At 40.0% G+C, this 13418-nt stretch overlaps 1 protein-coding gene across 4 annotated transcripts in view; it reads left to right on the top strand.

Moving 5' to 3' along the window:
• NEK11 (NIMA related kinase 11) overlaps positions 1–13418 on the top strand; it is a 240926-nt gene that overhangs the window by 37508 nt on the left and 190000 nt on the right. For all 4 annotated transcript variants that reach the window (XM_064587979.1, XM_045903791.3, XM_064587970.1 and 1 more), the window contains exon 3: positions 9791–9956. In XM_064587979.1, coding sequence (XP_064444049.1) covers positions 9791–9956 — 166 coding nt within the window. The remainder of the gene's footprint in view (positions 1–9790; positions 9957–13418) is intronic.

Genomic DNA, 13418 nt, shown 5'->3' with positions numbered 1-13418 from the left:
CCGACTGCCAGGGACCTACTCAATACGGACATTAGTACGATGTCAGATCTAGAGTTCAGAATCATCACTTTAAAGATACTAGCTGGGCTTGAAAAAAATATGGAAGTTATTAGAGAAACCCTTTCTGGAGAAGTAAAAGAACTAAAATCTAACCAAGTAGAAATTAAAAAGGCTATTAATGAGGTGCAATAAAAAATGGGGGTGCTAACTGCTAGGATAAATGAGGCAGAAGAGAGAATCAGTGATATAGAAGACCAAATGATGGAAAATAAAGAAGCTGAGAAAAAGAGAGATAAACAACTACTGGATCACGAGGGCAGAATTCGAGAGATAAGCGATACCATAAGACGAAACAACATTAGAATAATTGGGATCCCAGAAGAAGAAGAGAGAGAGGGGCAGAAGGTATAATGGAGCAAATTATAGCAGAGAACTTCCCTAATTTGGGGAAGGAAACAGGCATGAAAATTCAGGAAGCACAGAGAACCCCTCTCAAAATCAATAAAAATAGGTCAACACCCCGACATCTAATAGTAAAACTTACGAGTCTCATAGACAAAGAGAAAATCCTGAAAGCAGCTCGGGAGAAGAGATATGTAACCTACAATGGTAGAAACATTAGATTGGCAACAGACCTATCCACAGAGACCTGGCAGGCCAGAAAGGACTGGCAGGATATATTCAGAGCACTAAATGAGAAAAATATGCAGCCAAGAATACTATATCCAGCTAGGCTGTCATTGAAAATTGAAGGAGAGATAAAAAGCTTCCAGGACAAACAAAAACTAAAGGAATTTGCAAACACAAAACCAGCCCTACAAGAAATCTTGAAAGGGGTCCTCTAAGCAAAGAGAGAGCCTAAAAGCAACATAGACCAGAAAGGAACACAGACAATATATGGTAACAGTCACCTTACAGGCAATACAATGGCACTAAATTCCTATCTTTCAATAGTTACCCTGAATGTAAATGGGCTAAATGCCCCAATCAAAAGACACAGGCTATCAGACTGGATAAAAAAACAAGACCCATCGATATGCTGTCTGCAAGAGACTCATTTTAGAACCAAAGACACCCCCAGATTGAAAGTGAGGGGGTGGAAAACCATTTACCACGCTAATGGACACCAAAAGAAAGCTGGGGTGGCAATCCTTATATCAGACAAATTAGATTTTAAACCAAAGACTGTAATAAGAGATGAGGAAGGACATTATATCCTACTTAAAGGGTCTATCCAGAAGAAGATCTAACAATTGTAAATATCTATGCCCCTAACATGGGAGCAGCCAATTATATAAGGCAATTAATAACAAAAGCAAAGAAACACATCGACAGCAATACAATAATAGTGGGGGACTTTAACACCCCCCTCACTGAAATGGACAGATCGTCTAAGCAAAAGATCAACAAGGAAATAAAGACTTTAAATGACACACTGGACCAAATGGACTTCATAGATATATTCAGAACATTCCATCCCAAAGCAACGGAATACACATTCTTCTCTAGTCCCCATGGAACATTCTCCAGAATAGATCACATCCTAGGTCACAAATCAGGTCTCAACCAGTACCAAAAGATTGGGATCATTCCCTGCCTATTTTCAGACCACAATGCTTTGAAACTAGAACTCAATCACAAGAGGAAAGTCGGAAAGAACTCAAATACATGGAGGCTAAAGAGCATCCTACTGAAGAATGAATGGGTCAACCAGGAAATTAAAGAAGAATTTAAAAAAATACATGGAAACCAATGAAAATGAAAACACAACTATTCAAAATCTTTGGGATGCAGCAAAGGCAGTCCTAAGAGGAAAGTATATAGCAATACATGCCTTTCTCAAGAAACAAGAAAGGTCTCAAGTACACAACCTAACCCTACACCTAAAGGAGCTGGAGAAAGAACAGCAAGTAAAGCCTAAACCCAGCAGGAGAAGAGAAATAATAAAGATCAGAGCAGAAATCAATGAAATAGAAACTAAAAGAACAGTAGAACAGATCAACGAAACTAGGAGCTGGTTCTTTGAAAGAATGAACAAGATTGATAAACCCCTGGCCAGACTTATCAAAAAGAAAAGAGAAATGACCCAAATCAACAAAATCATGAATGAAAGAGGAGAGATCACAACCAACACCAAAGAAATACAAACAATTATAAGAACATATTATGAGCAACTCTATGCCAGCAAATTAGATAACCTGGAAGAAATGGATGCATTCCTAGAGATGTATCAACTACCAAAACTGAACCAGGAAGAAATAGAAAACCTGAACAGACCTATAACCATGAAGGAAATTGAAGCAGTCATCAAAAATCTCCCAATAAACAAAAGCCCAGGGCCAGATGGCTTCCCAGGGGAATTCTACCAAACATTTAAAGAAGAATTAATACCTATTCTTCTGAAACTATTCCAAAAAATAGAAATGGAAGGAAAACTTCCAAACTCATTTTATGAGGCCAGCATTACCTTGATCCCAAAACCAGATAAAGACCCCATCAAAAAGGAGAATTACAGACCAATATCCCTGATGAACATGGATGCAAAAATTCTCACCAAAATACTAGCCGATAGGATCCAACAGTACATTAAAAGGATTATTCACCACGACCGAGTGGGATTTATCCCTGGGCTGCAAGGTTGGTTCAACATCCGCAAACCAATCAACGTGATACAATACATTAACAAAAGAAAGAACAAGAATCATATGATCCTCTCAATAGATGCAGAAAAAGCTTTTGACAAAGTACAGCATCCTTTCTTGATCAAAACTCTTCAGAGTATACCATAGAGGGTACATACCTCAATATCATAAAAGCCATCTATGAAAAACCTACAGCGAATATCATTCTCAATGGGGAAAAACTGAGAGCTTTCCCCCTAAGGTCAGGAACGCGGCAGGGATGTCCACTATCACCACTGCTATTCAACATAGTATTGGAAGTCCTAGCCATAGCAATCAGACAACAAAAAGAAATAAAAGGCATCCAAATCGGCAAAGAAGAAGTCAAACTCTCACTCTTTGCAGATGATATGATACTCTATGTGGAAAACCCAAAAGACTCCACCCCAAAACTGCTAGAACTCATACAGGAATTCAGTAAAGTGGCAGGATACAAAATCAATGCACAGAAGTCAGTGGCATTACTATACACCAACAACAAGACAGAAGAAAGAGAAATTAAGGAGTCGATCCCATTTACAATTGCACCCAAAACCATAAGATACCTAGGAATAAATCTAACCAAAGAGACAAAGAATCTGTACTCAGAAAACTATAAAATACTCATCAAAGAAATTGAGGAAGACACAAAGAAATGGAAAAACGTTCCATGCTCATGGATTGGAAGAACAAATATTGTGAAGATGTCAATGTTACCTAGAGCAATCTACACATTCAATGCAATCCCCATCAAAATACCATCCACTTTTTTCAAAGAAATGGAACAAATAATTCTAATATTTGTATGGAACCAGAAAAGACCCCGCATAGCCAGAGGAATGTTGAAAAAGAAAAACAAAGCTGGCGGCATCACAGTTCTGGACTTCCAGCTCTATTACAAAGCTGTCATCCTCAAGACAGTATGGTACTGGCACAAAAACAGACACATAGATCAATGGAACAGAATAGAGAGCCCAGAAATGGACCCTCAACTCTATGGTCAACTCATCTTTGACAAAGCAGGAAAGAATGTCCAATGGAACAAAGACAGTCTCTTCAACAAATGGTGTTGGGAAAATTGGATAGCCACATGCAGAAGAATGAAACTGGACCATTTCCTTACACCACACACAAAAATAGACTCCAAATGGTTGAAAGACCTCAATGTGAGACAGGAGTCCATCAAAATCCTAAAGGAGAACACAGGCAGCAACCTCTTTGACCTCAGCCGAAGCAACTTTTTCCTAGAAACATTGCCAAAGGCAAGGGAAGCAAGGGCAAAAATGAACTATTGGGACTTCATGAAGATAAAAAGCTTTTGCAAAGCAAAGGAAACAGTCAACAAAACCAAAAGACAACCAACAGAATGGGAGAAGATATTTGCAAATGACATATCAGATAAAGGGCTAGTATCCAAAATCTATAAAGAACTCATCAAACTCAACACCCAAAGAACAAAGAATCCAATCAAGAAATGGGCAGAAGACATGAACAGACATTTTTCCAAAGAAGACATCCAAATGGCCAACAGACACATGAAAAAGTGCTCAATATCGCTCGGCATCAGGGAAATCCAAATCAAAACCTCAATGAGTTATCACCTCACACCAGTCAGAATGGCTAAAATCAACAAGTCAGGAAACGACAGATCTTGGCGGGGATGCGGAGAAAGGGGAACTCTCCTACACTGTTGGTGGGAATGCAAGCTGGTGCAGCCACTCTGGAAAACAGTATGGAGGTTCCTCAAAAAGTTGAAAATAGAGCTACCATATGATCCAGCAATTGCACTACTGGGTATTTACCCCAAAGATACAAAAGTAGGGATCCGAAAGGGTACGGGCACCCCAATGTTTATAGCAGCAATGTCCACAATAGCCAAACTGTGGAAAGAGCCAAGATGTCCATCGACAGATGAATGGATAAAGAAGATGTGGTATATATACACAATGGAATATTAGGCAGCCATCAAAAGGAATGAGATCTTGCCATTTGCAATGACGTGGATGGAACTGGAGGGTATTATGTTGAGCGGAATAAGTCAAACAGAGAAAGACATGTATCATATGATCTCACTGATATGAGGAATTCTTAATCGCAGGAAACAAACTGAGGGTTGCTGGAATGGGGGGTAGGGTGGGAGGGATGGGGTGACTGGGTGATAGACACTGGGGAGGGTATGTGCTCTGGTAAGCGCTGTGAATTGTGCAAGACTGTTGAATCTCAGATCTGTACCTCTGAAACAAATAATGCAATATATGTTAAGAAAAAAAAAAAAGAAGAAGAAGGTAGCAGGAGGGGAAGAATGAAGCGGGGGAAATCGGAGGGGTAGACGAGCCATGAGAGACGATGGACTCTGAAAAACAAACTGAGGGTTCTAGAGGGGAGAGGGATGGAAGGATGGGTTAGCCTGGTGGTGGGTATTGAGGAGGGCACATTCTGCATGGAGCACTGGGTGTTATGCACAAACAATGAATCATGGAACACTTCATCTAAAACTAATGATGTAATGTATGGGGATTAACATAAGAATATAAAAAATAAAAAAATTTAAAAAAATTAAAAAAAAAAAGAGTCATAACATCTTAAATGAGGAGAGCCTCAGATGTCATTTACCTCAACTTCATAGCATTCATCTCAATTTGAGGTTTTCAAAAATATATGTATTTTCGCACAGTCATGTACATTTATCTATTTGTTTAATATTTGTCTTCCTCAGTAGACACAAGGGCAGGGCCTACAAATCCCCAGTGCCTGCTATACCATAGACACACAGTAGGTGCTTACAGTATGCGTGCAGTGCAGGATTGTTGATGGTTAAATCACAAGAGAAGCTAGTTATCTCTAGACTAACTGCAAAGATTTCCACCAGTACAGCGACTAACCCTCACTAAGATGGTTGTGGCTGCATGGGACGTCATTCTGCTGCTCCTCATGCTCACTGGGATAAAGAATTCCGGAACTCTCTCAGGCTCATCAGCTTCCTTGCCCCTTGAAGACCTTTTTCACTCCTAACCTTGCTGGACACAAGAAACTGTGAGGGTCCTGCTATTTTTTCTATGCCCTACTTTGGAAAGAGAGCACAATTCTTCTGCTCTCAGGCTTTTCTACCCATCTTGGAGTTCTGTTCCTACTCTCCTTTCTGGATCCAGCCTAGGGGACATGAAATGTTTTCAAGGGCTCAGCAATATCTAACTTTCTTGCTTTACCTTTATCTGGTCCAGAGGGTCTCTTTTTCACCTGGAGGCAGGGAGGACATTCACCCACTGGCCAGGTATTCCTCCAGATCTTTTCTCCAGCCTTAGTCTCTCCTTTGGAATCAAAAGCCAGGGATTTGACTTATTCTCTGTAGTTTGTGAGATTTCCTCTTTTTCCTGAGGACATATGCTGCTGGTTCAATAGAAATTTGAGAAAATACAACCCCGTGGTTAACATCTCAAAAATAAAATCTGCCTCGTATACATCATGAGTGGCTGAATTTTAAGGGAATGAAATTAGCAATAGTTATCCCAGATTTCCAAAGTCACTCTCGAACGTTTATCAGTCTGCTACTGATTCTAGGAAGAAAGAAGCATGCCACTTGGGAAAAAGAAAGTTTGTAAAATGAGTAAGTCTGCAGGGATGCCTGTTAGTTGTTTGTTGTTTTTTGTTTTTTGCCACTGTCATAAAGTTTCTCCCAAACAGTTGAGGTTCTGATAAAATAAATATGTCATGTTATTTAGGAGTGGATGACAGGCTGAGAGTCACTGAGCAGGTGACAAGCTGTCCTTGATTTGGTAAGTTTCCATGCTGTCTTCAGCTGATACTGATCTCATATTAAGTGATATGCAATGAGAGTTTCCTCTGTCAGTTCAGTGACACGATTTTAGGTAAGGAAGGTAGAATGTCTCTGCGTCAGCTAGAGATGATTCTATTAGATATCACCTGTCTTAATAGCCCTACCTTCTTCGTCTGCTAAGCTGTGGGCAAATGAGATTTTTTGCTTTATCGTCAGGTTGCCAGACAGGACTCAGGTAACTGTATGTAAAATCTCATGCTCTGTTGCACAATAGTTGATGTTTATGAGGAAAAATAAGTATTTTTAAGCTTTTTATAGCATTTGTTCCTTCACAGCAAGAAAATATTGCAAGTCTGTGCAAGGCTTTATATTGTCATGCTTAACCACTATGACTTTTACAACTGCATGTTAGCTGGGCACAGTAAATTACTGGAAAAGCGCTATGAGGATGTCATTGAGCTTTGCCTGCTGCGTGGTAATCTTCAGAAGTTACAGAAAAACATAGCCACCGATGTCATTTCAAGCTCCTTTTACTACACTAACAGTCTGAGATGCCACTCTTAATAACATGAGGCCATTTTTAAGCAAATTCTTGATGGAACAGTCTTCTTATAGAAAATGTTACCAAGCAAGTATTTCCTTTCTTTTTTTTTTTTTAAGATTTTATTTATTTGTTTGACAGAGAGAGAGATAGGGAGAGAGGGAATACAAGCAGGGGGAGTGGGAGAGGGAGAAGCAGGCTTCCCGCAGAGCAGGGAGCCCGATGCTGGGCTCGATCCCAGGACCCTGGGATCATGACCTGAGCCAAAGGCAGATGCTTAACGACTGAGCCACCCAGGCACCCCACCAAGCAAGTATTTCTCTAGAATCCACTTCATGATCAATTAGAGGCCTGATTAGGTGTTTGTTACCTAACAAAGCCCCATCAGAGGAAGGGAATCAAATGTTCCAACTTTCTAAATTGCAGTCCTAGTTAAAGACTCCTGTAAATGGCAGGGTAGGGCCTGTGGGGCTCCTGGTGCAGGGCCATCCTCTCTAATGTAGCCAGGGCCTGCCATGCTGGTCTTTTGGGGGTGGATGAGTTCATACTGGGAAGACCATGAAGAACATTTAAAATGAATAAAATGTTATAAAGGACTCAAGTTTTAGGAAAACTGATTTCCCAGTAAGGGCCATCTTGAAATAGAAGGTTCTCCTGATGGGATTTTGGAGAATGGACACTTAACACCAAAACCAAACGTTTATTGGTTAAGAAAAAATGCCAAATGTCATCCAACACCTGATAGGAATCAGGTAAAATAAGGACACTTTCTGAGTTTTCCTACATAGTGTCTCAGCTTCTAGGACAGATGGTCTAACCTAGAATTTTTATGAAATGTTTGCCACTGAGGAATGGGATGGACAAAAACTACAGGATACAGTGCTAACTTTAATAGCTAAGCTTCTAGGCCCTGAGTCTGAACAAAGAAACAGGCTCTATCTCCAGTATTGCCTCAGGAAATTTCTTCCACAGTGAAACAACTAGGGAAAAGTCTTATTTGAATCAATGAAAAGTTCATAGTATAATTACATTTTTAAGGATGATAGGAGCTCTCCTATCCAATGTGATTGGGGCTGGTACTTGAGTAAACAGGGTAAACAATTTTTAAGTGAAATGACATAATGAAAACATTTATATCAACTTAAAACATATCATTGTACATTGTTTCCCATTTTTTGATGCACAACCAACATCTAATGTTTTCTGATTAGAGGTCCCTTCATCTTTTTTGCATAAACTACATCCAATATATGTTGTCTTCCAGGTTTACATTCTTTAAAATGGAATGAAAATTTAGCAATCTGAATTCAAAATACTCAATTTTACATTTTTAACCCAACTTTTTAGCACTATCTTGTCAATTATAATCAGCATTTTTTTTTTTTGCAACTTGTTACTATCAAGTTTTTTGGCAAACATTTAACTCAGTTTTCCTCGCAAAGATAACACTCATACTCATCCTTCATCAGTTTGTCAAATTGAAGTCACAAATTTACAGCAACAAGCACAACTGGCACAATCAAGTTTGGGAATAAGCACAATGACTTGGGTAAGCACACATCTTGCCTGGAAGGGCAGAAGTTAATGGATGTGCTGGAGAGCACCTCCTAGGCATAAGCATTCCCTATGGCAAAGGCAACCATCGGCATCTGTTAGAAAGAACTGGAGAACTCTGGTTCATCCATGTTGGTTGAAGGGCCTTTAATTAAGACTGTTCCTACTATAAATACATTTTCATTAATATGCATAGGTTGTAACTCTTAAAGAACATCTTTGCAAAATGTTTTCTAGTATGGGTTCTGCAGAACTTGCCTTAATGAATAGCTAACGTTCACTTATAATCAGCAGAATCTGTCTGCACACATAATTGGTGCTCTAAAGTGCTTTTCCTCAGCAATCTAGTTTACACTTGGTACTATAATTGGTTTGTTCATCAGACTATTTTTTTCTCAGATGGGAAGAGATAATGTTTTGGTCCACTCCTCATTGAGTTATCACAGTTTTAAAATTAATTTGGAGATTTAATGAGCTCTTTTTCCATTTATACATGCTTGAGATCCTAAATACCTCTCTATCAGTGTTTTTAGATTTTTTTCTTCTCCTAAATACCGACAGCAATAAAGTATGCTATGCCAAGAGTAGTTTAAAAAAGAAACTAAATAGATAATGGCCCTATTGGTATTAAGCTGTTAGATTTGGAAAATTTTAGAACTGAGAGAAAGAAGCATGCTTATACACACACCCACACAGAGGCAGAGAGAGACACAGAGTCAGAGAGAGAGAGAGAAGGACATAGGTAAAGAGAGAAAGACAGACACAGGCAGAGTTGATAGATTAATAAATACATATATATAGAGAGAGAGACAAAAAAAACAGAGATAGATACCAAGATAGGAATAGAGAGAAATAGAAAAGCAGAGGAAAACAGGTAAGGTGAGAGTTAGAAAGAGACAGAGTCTCACAGAGAGACAGAAAGAGACAGATGGAAGCAGAGACACTATGTGAAAGACAAAGGGAAACCGAGATATCTACAGAGGCAGAGGTGGAGCTACCTCAGCAATGTTGCTCAAGATTAGCTCAGGCTCTGCCCTGTTTGACCAAATCTGTAGAGCTGCAAGTATGTCAGTGGCCAGGATAGGCCAGCAGGCCCAGGGACCAAGAAGAGACACGGTGTCATAACAGACAATACCAGACCCATGAGTAGGTCATGGCCTGGACATTAATTAGGTGGCCCTGAACCACTTGTTCATAGTAGTTATTTTTTAACTTCAAATGTATTTAAATTTTTATCTTTGTTTGTTTGTTTGCCTGCAGAAAGGTACTGAAGGAAATCTCTGTTGGAGATCTTAATCCAAATGAGACTGTGCAGGCCAATTTGGAGGCCCAGCTCCTTTCCAAGCTGGACCACCCGGCTATTGTCAAGTTCCATGCAAGCTTTGTGGAGCAAGATAATTTCTGCATTATCACAGAATACTGTGAGGTGAGACTCTCCTCTTTTGGAATTCTCAGTAAAAATCTGTTTCACAGTATGTAGCTGTCTGTAAGGAGACATCTCATAAGTTCAGTGATCAAATCACAGGTTGGGCGGGGATGGGTTAAATAGATGATTGGGATTAAGGATGTTGTGATGAAAACCAGGTGTTGTATGAAAGTGTTGAATCACTATATCGTACACCTGAAACTAATATTACACTGTATATTAACTAACTGGAATTTAAATAAAAACTTAAAAAACCCACAAGCTGAGCTATAAAGACGTGGGATATGGTGTCTTGCAGCTAAGATTGATGCTCTCTGGGTAATTGACAAACCCACTTCCAGTGAAGGAGTAGTTTCTATGGGAGAGTGCTTCTTGGAGAGGGAGTAGTTTAGGGGAGGGTCACCCAAACCTTCTACAATGGTCCAATGCTACACTTGATCTTAGCCAAAAGGCTGAGAAGCGATACAACAATGGTCCAGTGCTTAGATGGACATTTAAATGCTGTAATAGGGGCCTGGACAGAGCAGAGGTCTATCTCTTGAGTTTTGGGTTCTAGGCCTGTTTCTCATTTTGCCCAGTGGAAATTTGGAAATGGAAATATGGCTCATTTTCCTCATGGAAATCTTTCTTCATATTTATCAATTTGTGATTTATGGCTTCATGTATTTGCAATTTTCCCTGCCACTCCATGTTCTCTGCAAGTAATAGCTGTACATTTTACTGAGCTCCAACTGAGACTGAAACTGCTTGAAAGGGTACCAGAGGGGGAAGCTGACAAGGTGCAGCTGTACTATGAATCTGTATGTTTTTTCCTGAGAGGCTAGGTAGAGGGGAGTTAGAACGGCTGGGTCAGGCAGAGAGAACATGAAGATGACCTTGCTCAGAAAGTATCTCCCAGAACATTCTGGGAGTTAGTCTTAGCCAAATGCACCTTGGGGGAATTTGGTGTTTTTCATATTTTAGAGTGAATTTAGTTAGTTCCTCACCTGTGTGTTGCTGGGGCCTGAAAGAAAGGATGCTGGAAACAAGGAAGATGCTCATTAGAATGGAAGGCAGCCCTGTTTGGTCAGAAACTTTGGACAACCAGAGGGTGCTGTGTGTTTGAGATACAGAAAAGAAGAGGCAGGAGAAGAAACTCGGAAGGAGTAGGGATAGCAACAAAAGCCAGCCTTGCCTGCTTGATACATTAGCTGGTGTATTAACCAATATGAAGCTGAAAGCCCAGTTAAAATATCTGCAAATTTGAGATATTCCAAGTCTCAGCTATTTCCCTGCAGGTCAGCCTCCTCAGCTCAGCATTGCCAGGTGTTTCCTTGTCCATTCCTGTGCTTGAAAGAAAGTGAGGGGGAAAGAGTGGGGGCAGAGAACCCCTACATTTGGATGTCTACTTCTCCTTTAGCCAGTGGACTGTTAAGAAAAACAAAATGATGAGTTGTGCAGAGCAGTGATAATGAACAGCTACTCTGGCGTGTATGTCATGAATCCGTGCAAACCTATAGGTATTTCCATATGTAACTACAATATGATCCATCTGCTATAATTTAATCATTTTTCTTCCTTTAGCCCTTCAGTTAATCAACTATTTTATTTGGGAGACAACTGACTCCTACTACTTAAGACTATTTGTTACTGTTACATCTACTGCTGCTTTTGGCACATTGGATTTTCCGAAGATTCTTTCCTGGTCTTAACAATATTTTTCACTGTGGTCAGTACTGTGCAATAGAGCTTTCTGTGATAATGGAAATGTTCTATATTTGTGTTGTCCAATACAGTAGTCCCTAGTCCCACATGACTCTTCAGCACTTGACAAAGTGTGGCTAGTGTGATCAAGGAGCTGGATGTTAAATTTTATTTAATTTTAATATATTTAAATTTAAATAACCCCATATGGCTACTGGCTATCATATTGGACAGCTCCAGGTGATAAGATAGAACTTTCTTTCCCTGCCTTATTTTAAAAATATTTTTAACTTTAATGTAATTTTAATCTACCAGAAAAGTTAGAAGAATAACACAATGCACTGTTCGTCCAGATTTGCCAGTTGTTATAATTTTCCCACATTTGCTTTATCATTCTATTTATTCATCTATCTATCTGTATTTTTTTCCTAAACCACTTGAGAGGGAGTTGCAGACACAATGGCTCTTTGTTCTAAATACTACTGTATTTTCTAAGGCCAAGGACACTGTTTTATATAATCACAGTACAATGATCAAAATCAGAAAATTAACATTGAAACAATACTGGTGGGATGCCTGGGTGGCTGAGTCAGTTAAGTGTCTGCTTTCGGCTCAGGTCATGATCCCAGGGTCCTGGGATCGAGTCCCACATCGGGCTCCCTGCAGTGGGACTCTGCTTCTCCCTCTCCCTCTGCCTGCCGTGCCCCCTGCTTGTGCTCTCTGTCTGACAAATAAATAAATAAAATCTTTTTTTTTTAAAGGAAAAAACAATGCTGGTATTTAATCCAGTACATGTTAAAATGTGATCCCAGGCCAGCAGCATCACTATTACTTGGGCACTCGACCCCAGCCTTGCTAAATCAGAAATTCTGGAGGAGGGGTCTGGCAGTCTCTGTTTTGACAAGTCCACCAGGCAAGTCCAAAACACATCTAAGTTTGAGAACCACCCTTCTAATCCATAATCCATCTTCAAAGGTAGCCCACTTGTCCCATTTATATCCTTAGAAAGGACATTTCTGTATGTTTCTTCTCGCACAGGATCCAGTCCAGGATCATCTGCATTAATTTTTAAATTCTGGTGGTTTCCAAGGACTGAGCTACTCTCTCAGGAGGGGCGTTGCCATGGTGATGACCGCAGGCAGGCCCCGGGGGAACCTCTGCGGGGCTTCCAGGGCTCCATGCTGCTGAGCTGTCAGCCTGTCACTTCCCCGACTCCCAAGGAATGACGTGTGCGGATCACTCGTTCTTGTTGTTAACAGAGATATTTCTCATCTTCAGACCCAAATTTGCTCTTAACTCGCACAAGCTTGGCATTATCCTCTTTTTATTGAGGTAAGATAATATTGGAAATAGCAGATGGCCAGACTTGCACCTCATAGGAAAATGCCCATCACCATTGAAATAGTTGGTCTTTTTATCTCCAAGTTTGCTCTTTTGTAATTTAATTTGGGACCTTGCAAGATTGAAATATATAAATGCATTCGTGAGGCTGCTACATCCACCACTCAACCCTTTGGGCACATCACATCAGATTATGAGTGTGAAAAGCAAATAACTGAACTCTCACAACTTCTTGTCAAGATCTAACCAAATCTTTGATGAGGAATAGTTCCAAAACTACCAAAGTGGGAGAGTATTTCAAATATTGGTGTCTTCTCTTCTCCCCCACCCCCACCACCCAGGGTTAAATGGAACTACTTCCTGTTTCCCGTCCATACTGCATAGTTTCACACCTCTTCATCTGTACTTGGACCATTCCATTTCAGAATGTCCTTCTTC

Source organism: Mirounga angustirostris, unplaced genomic scaffold (assembly GCF_029215605.1).
Source record: "Mirounga angustirostris isolate CCGP_5_RB_7025 unplaced genomic scaffold, mMirAng1.0.hap1 SCAF_1, whole genome shotgun sequence".
NCBI lineage: Eukaryota > Metazoa > Chordata > Mammalia > Carnivora > Phocidae > Mirounga > Mirounga angustirostris.
This window is presented reverse-complemented; position numbering and strand designations above follow the sequence as displayed.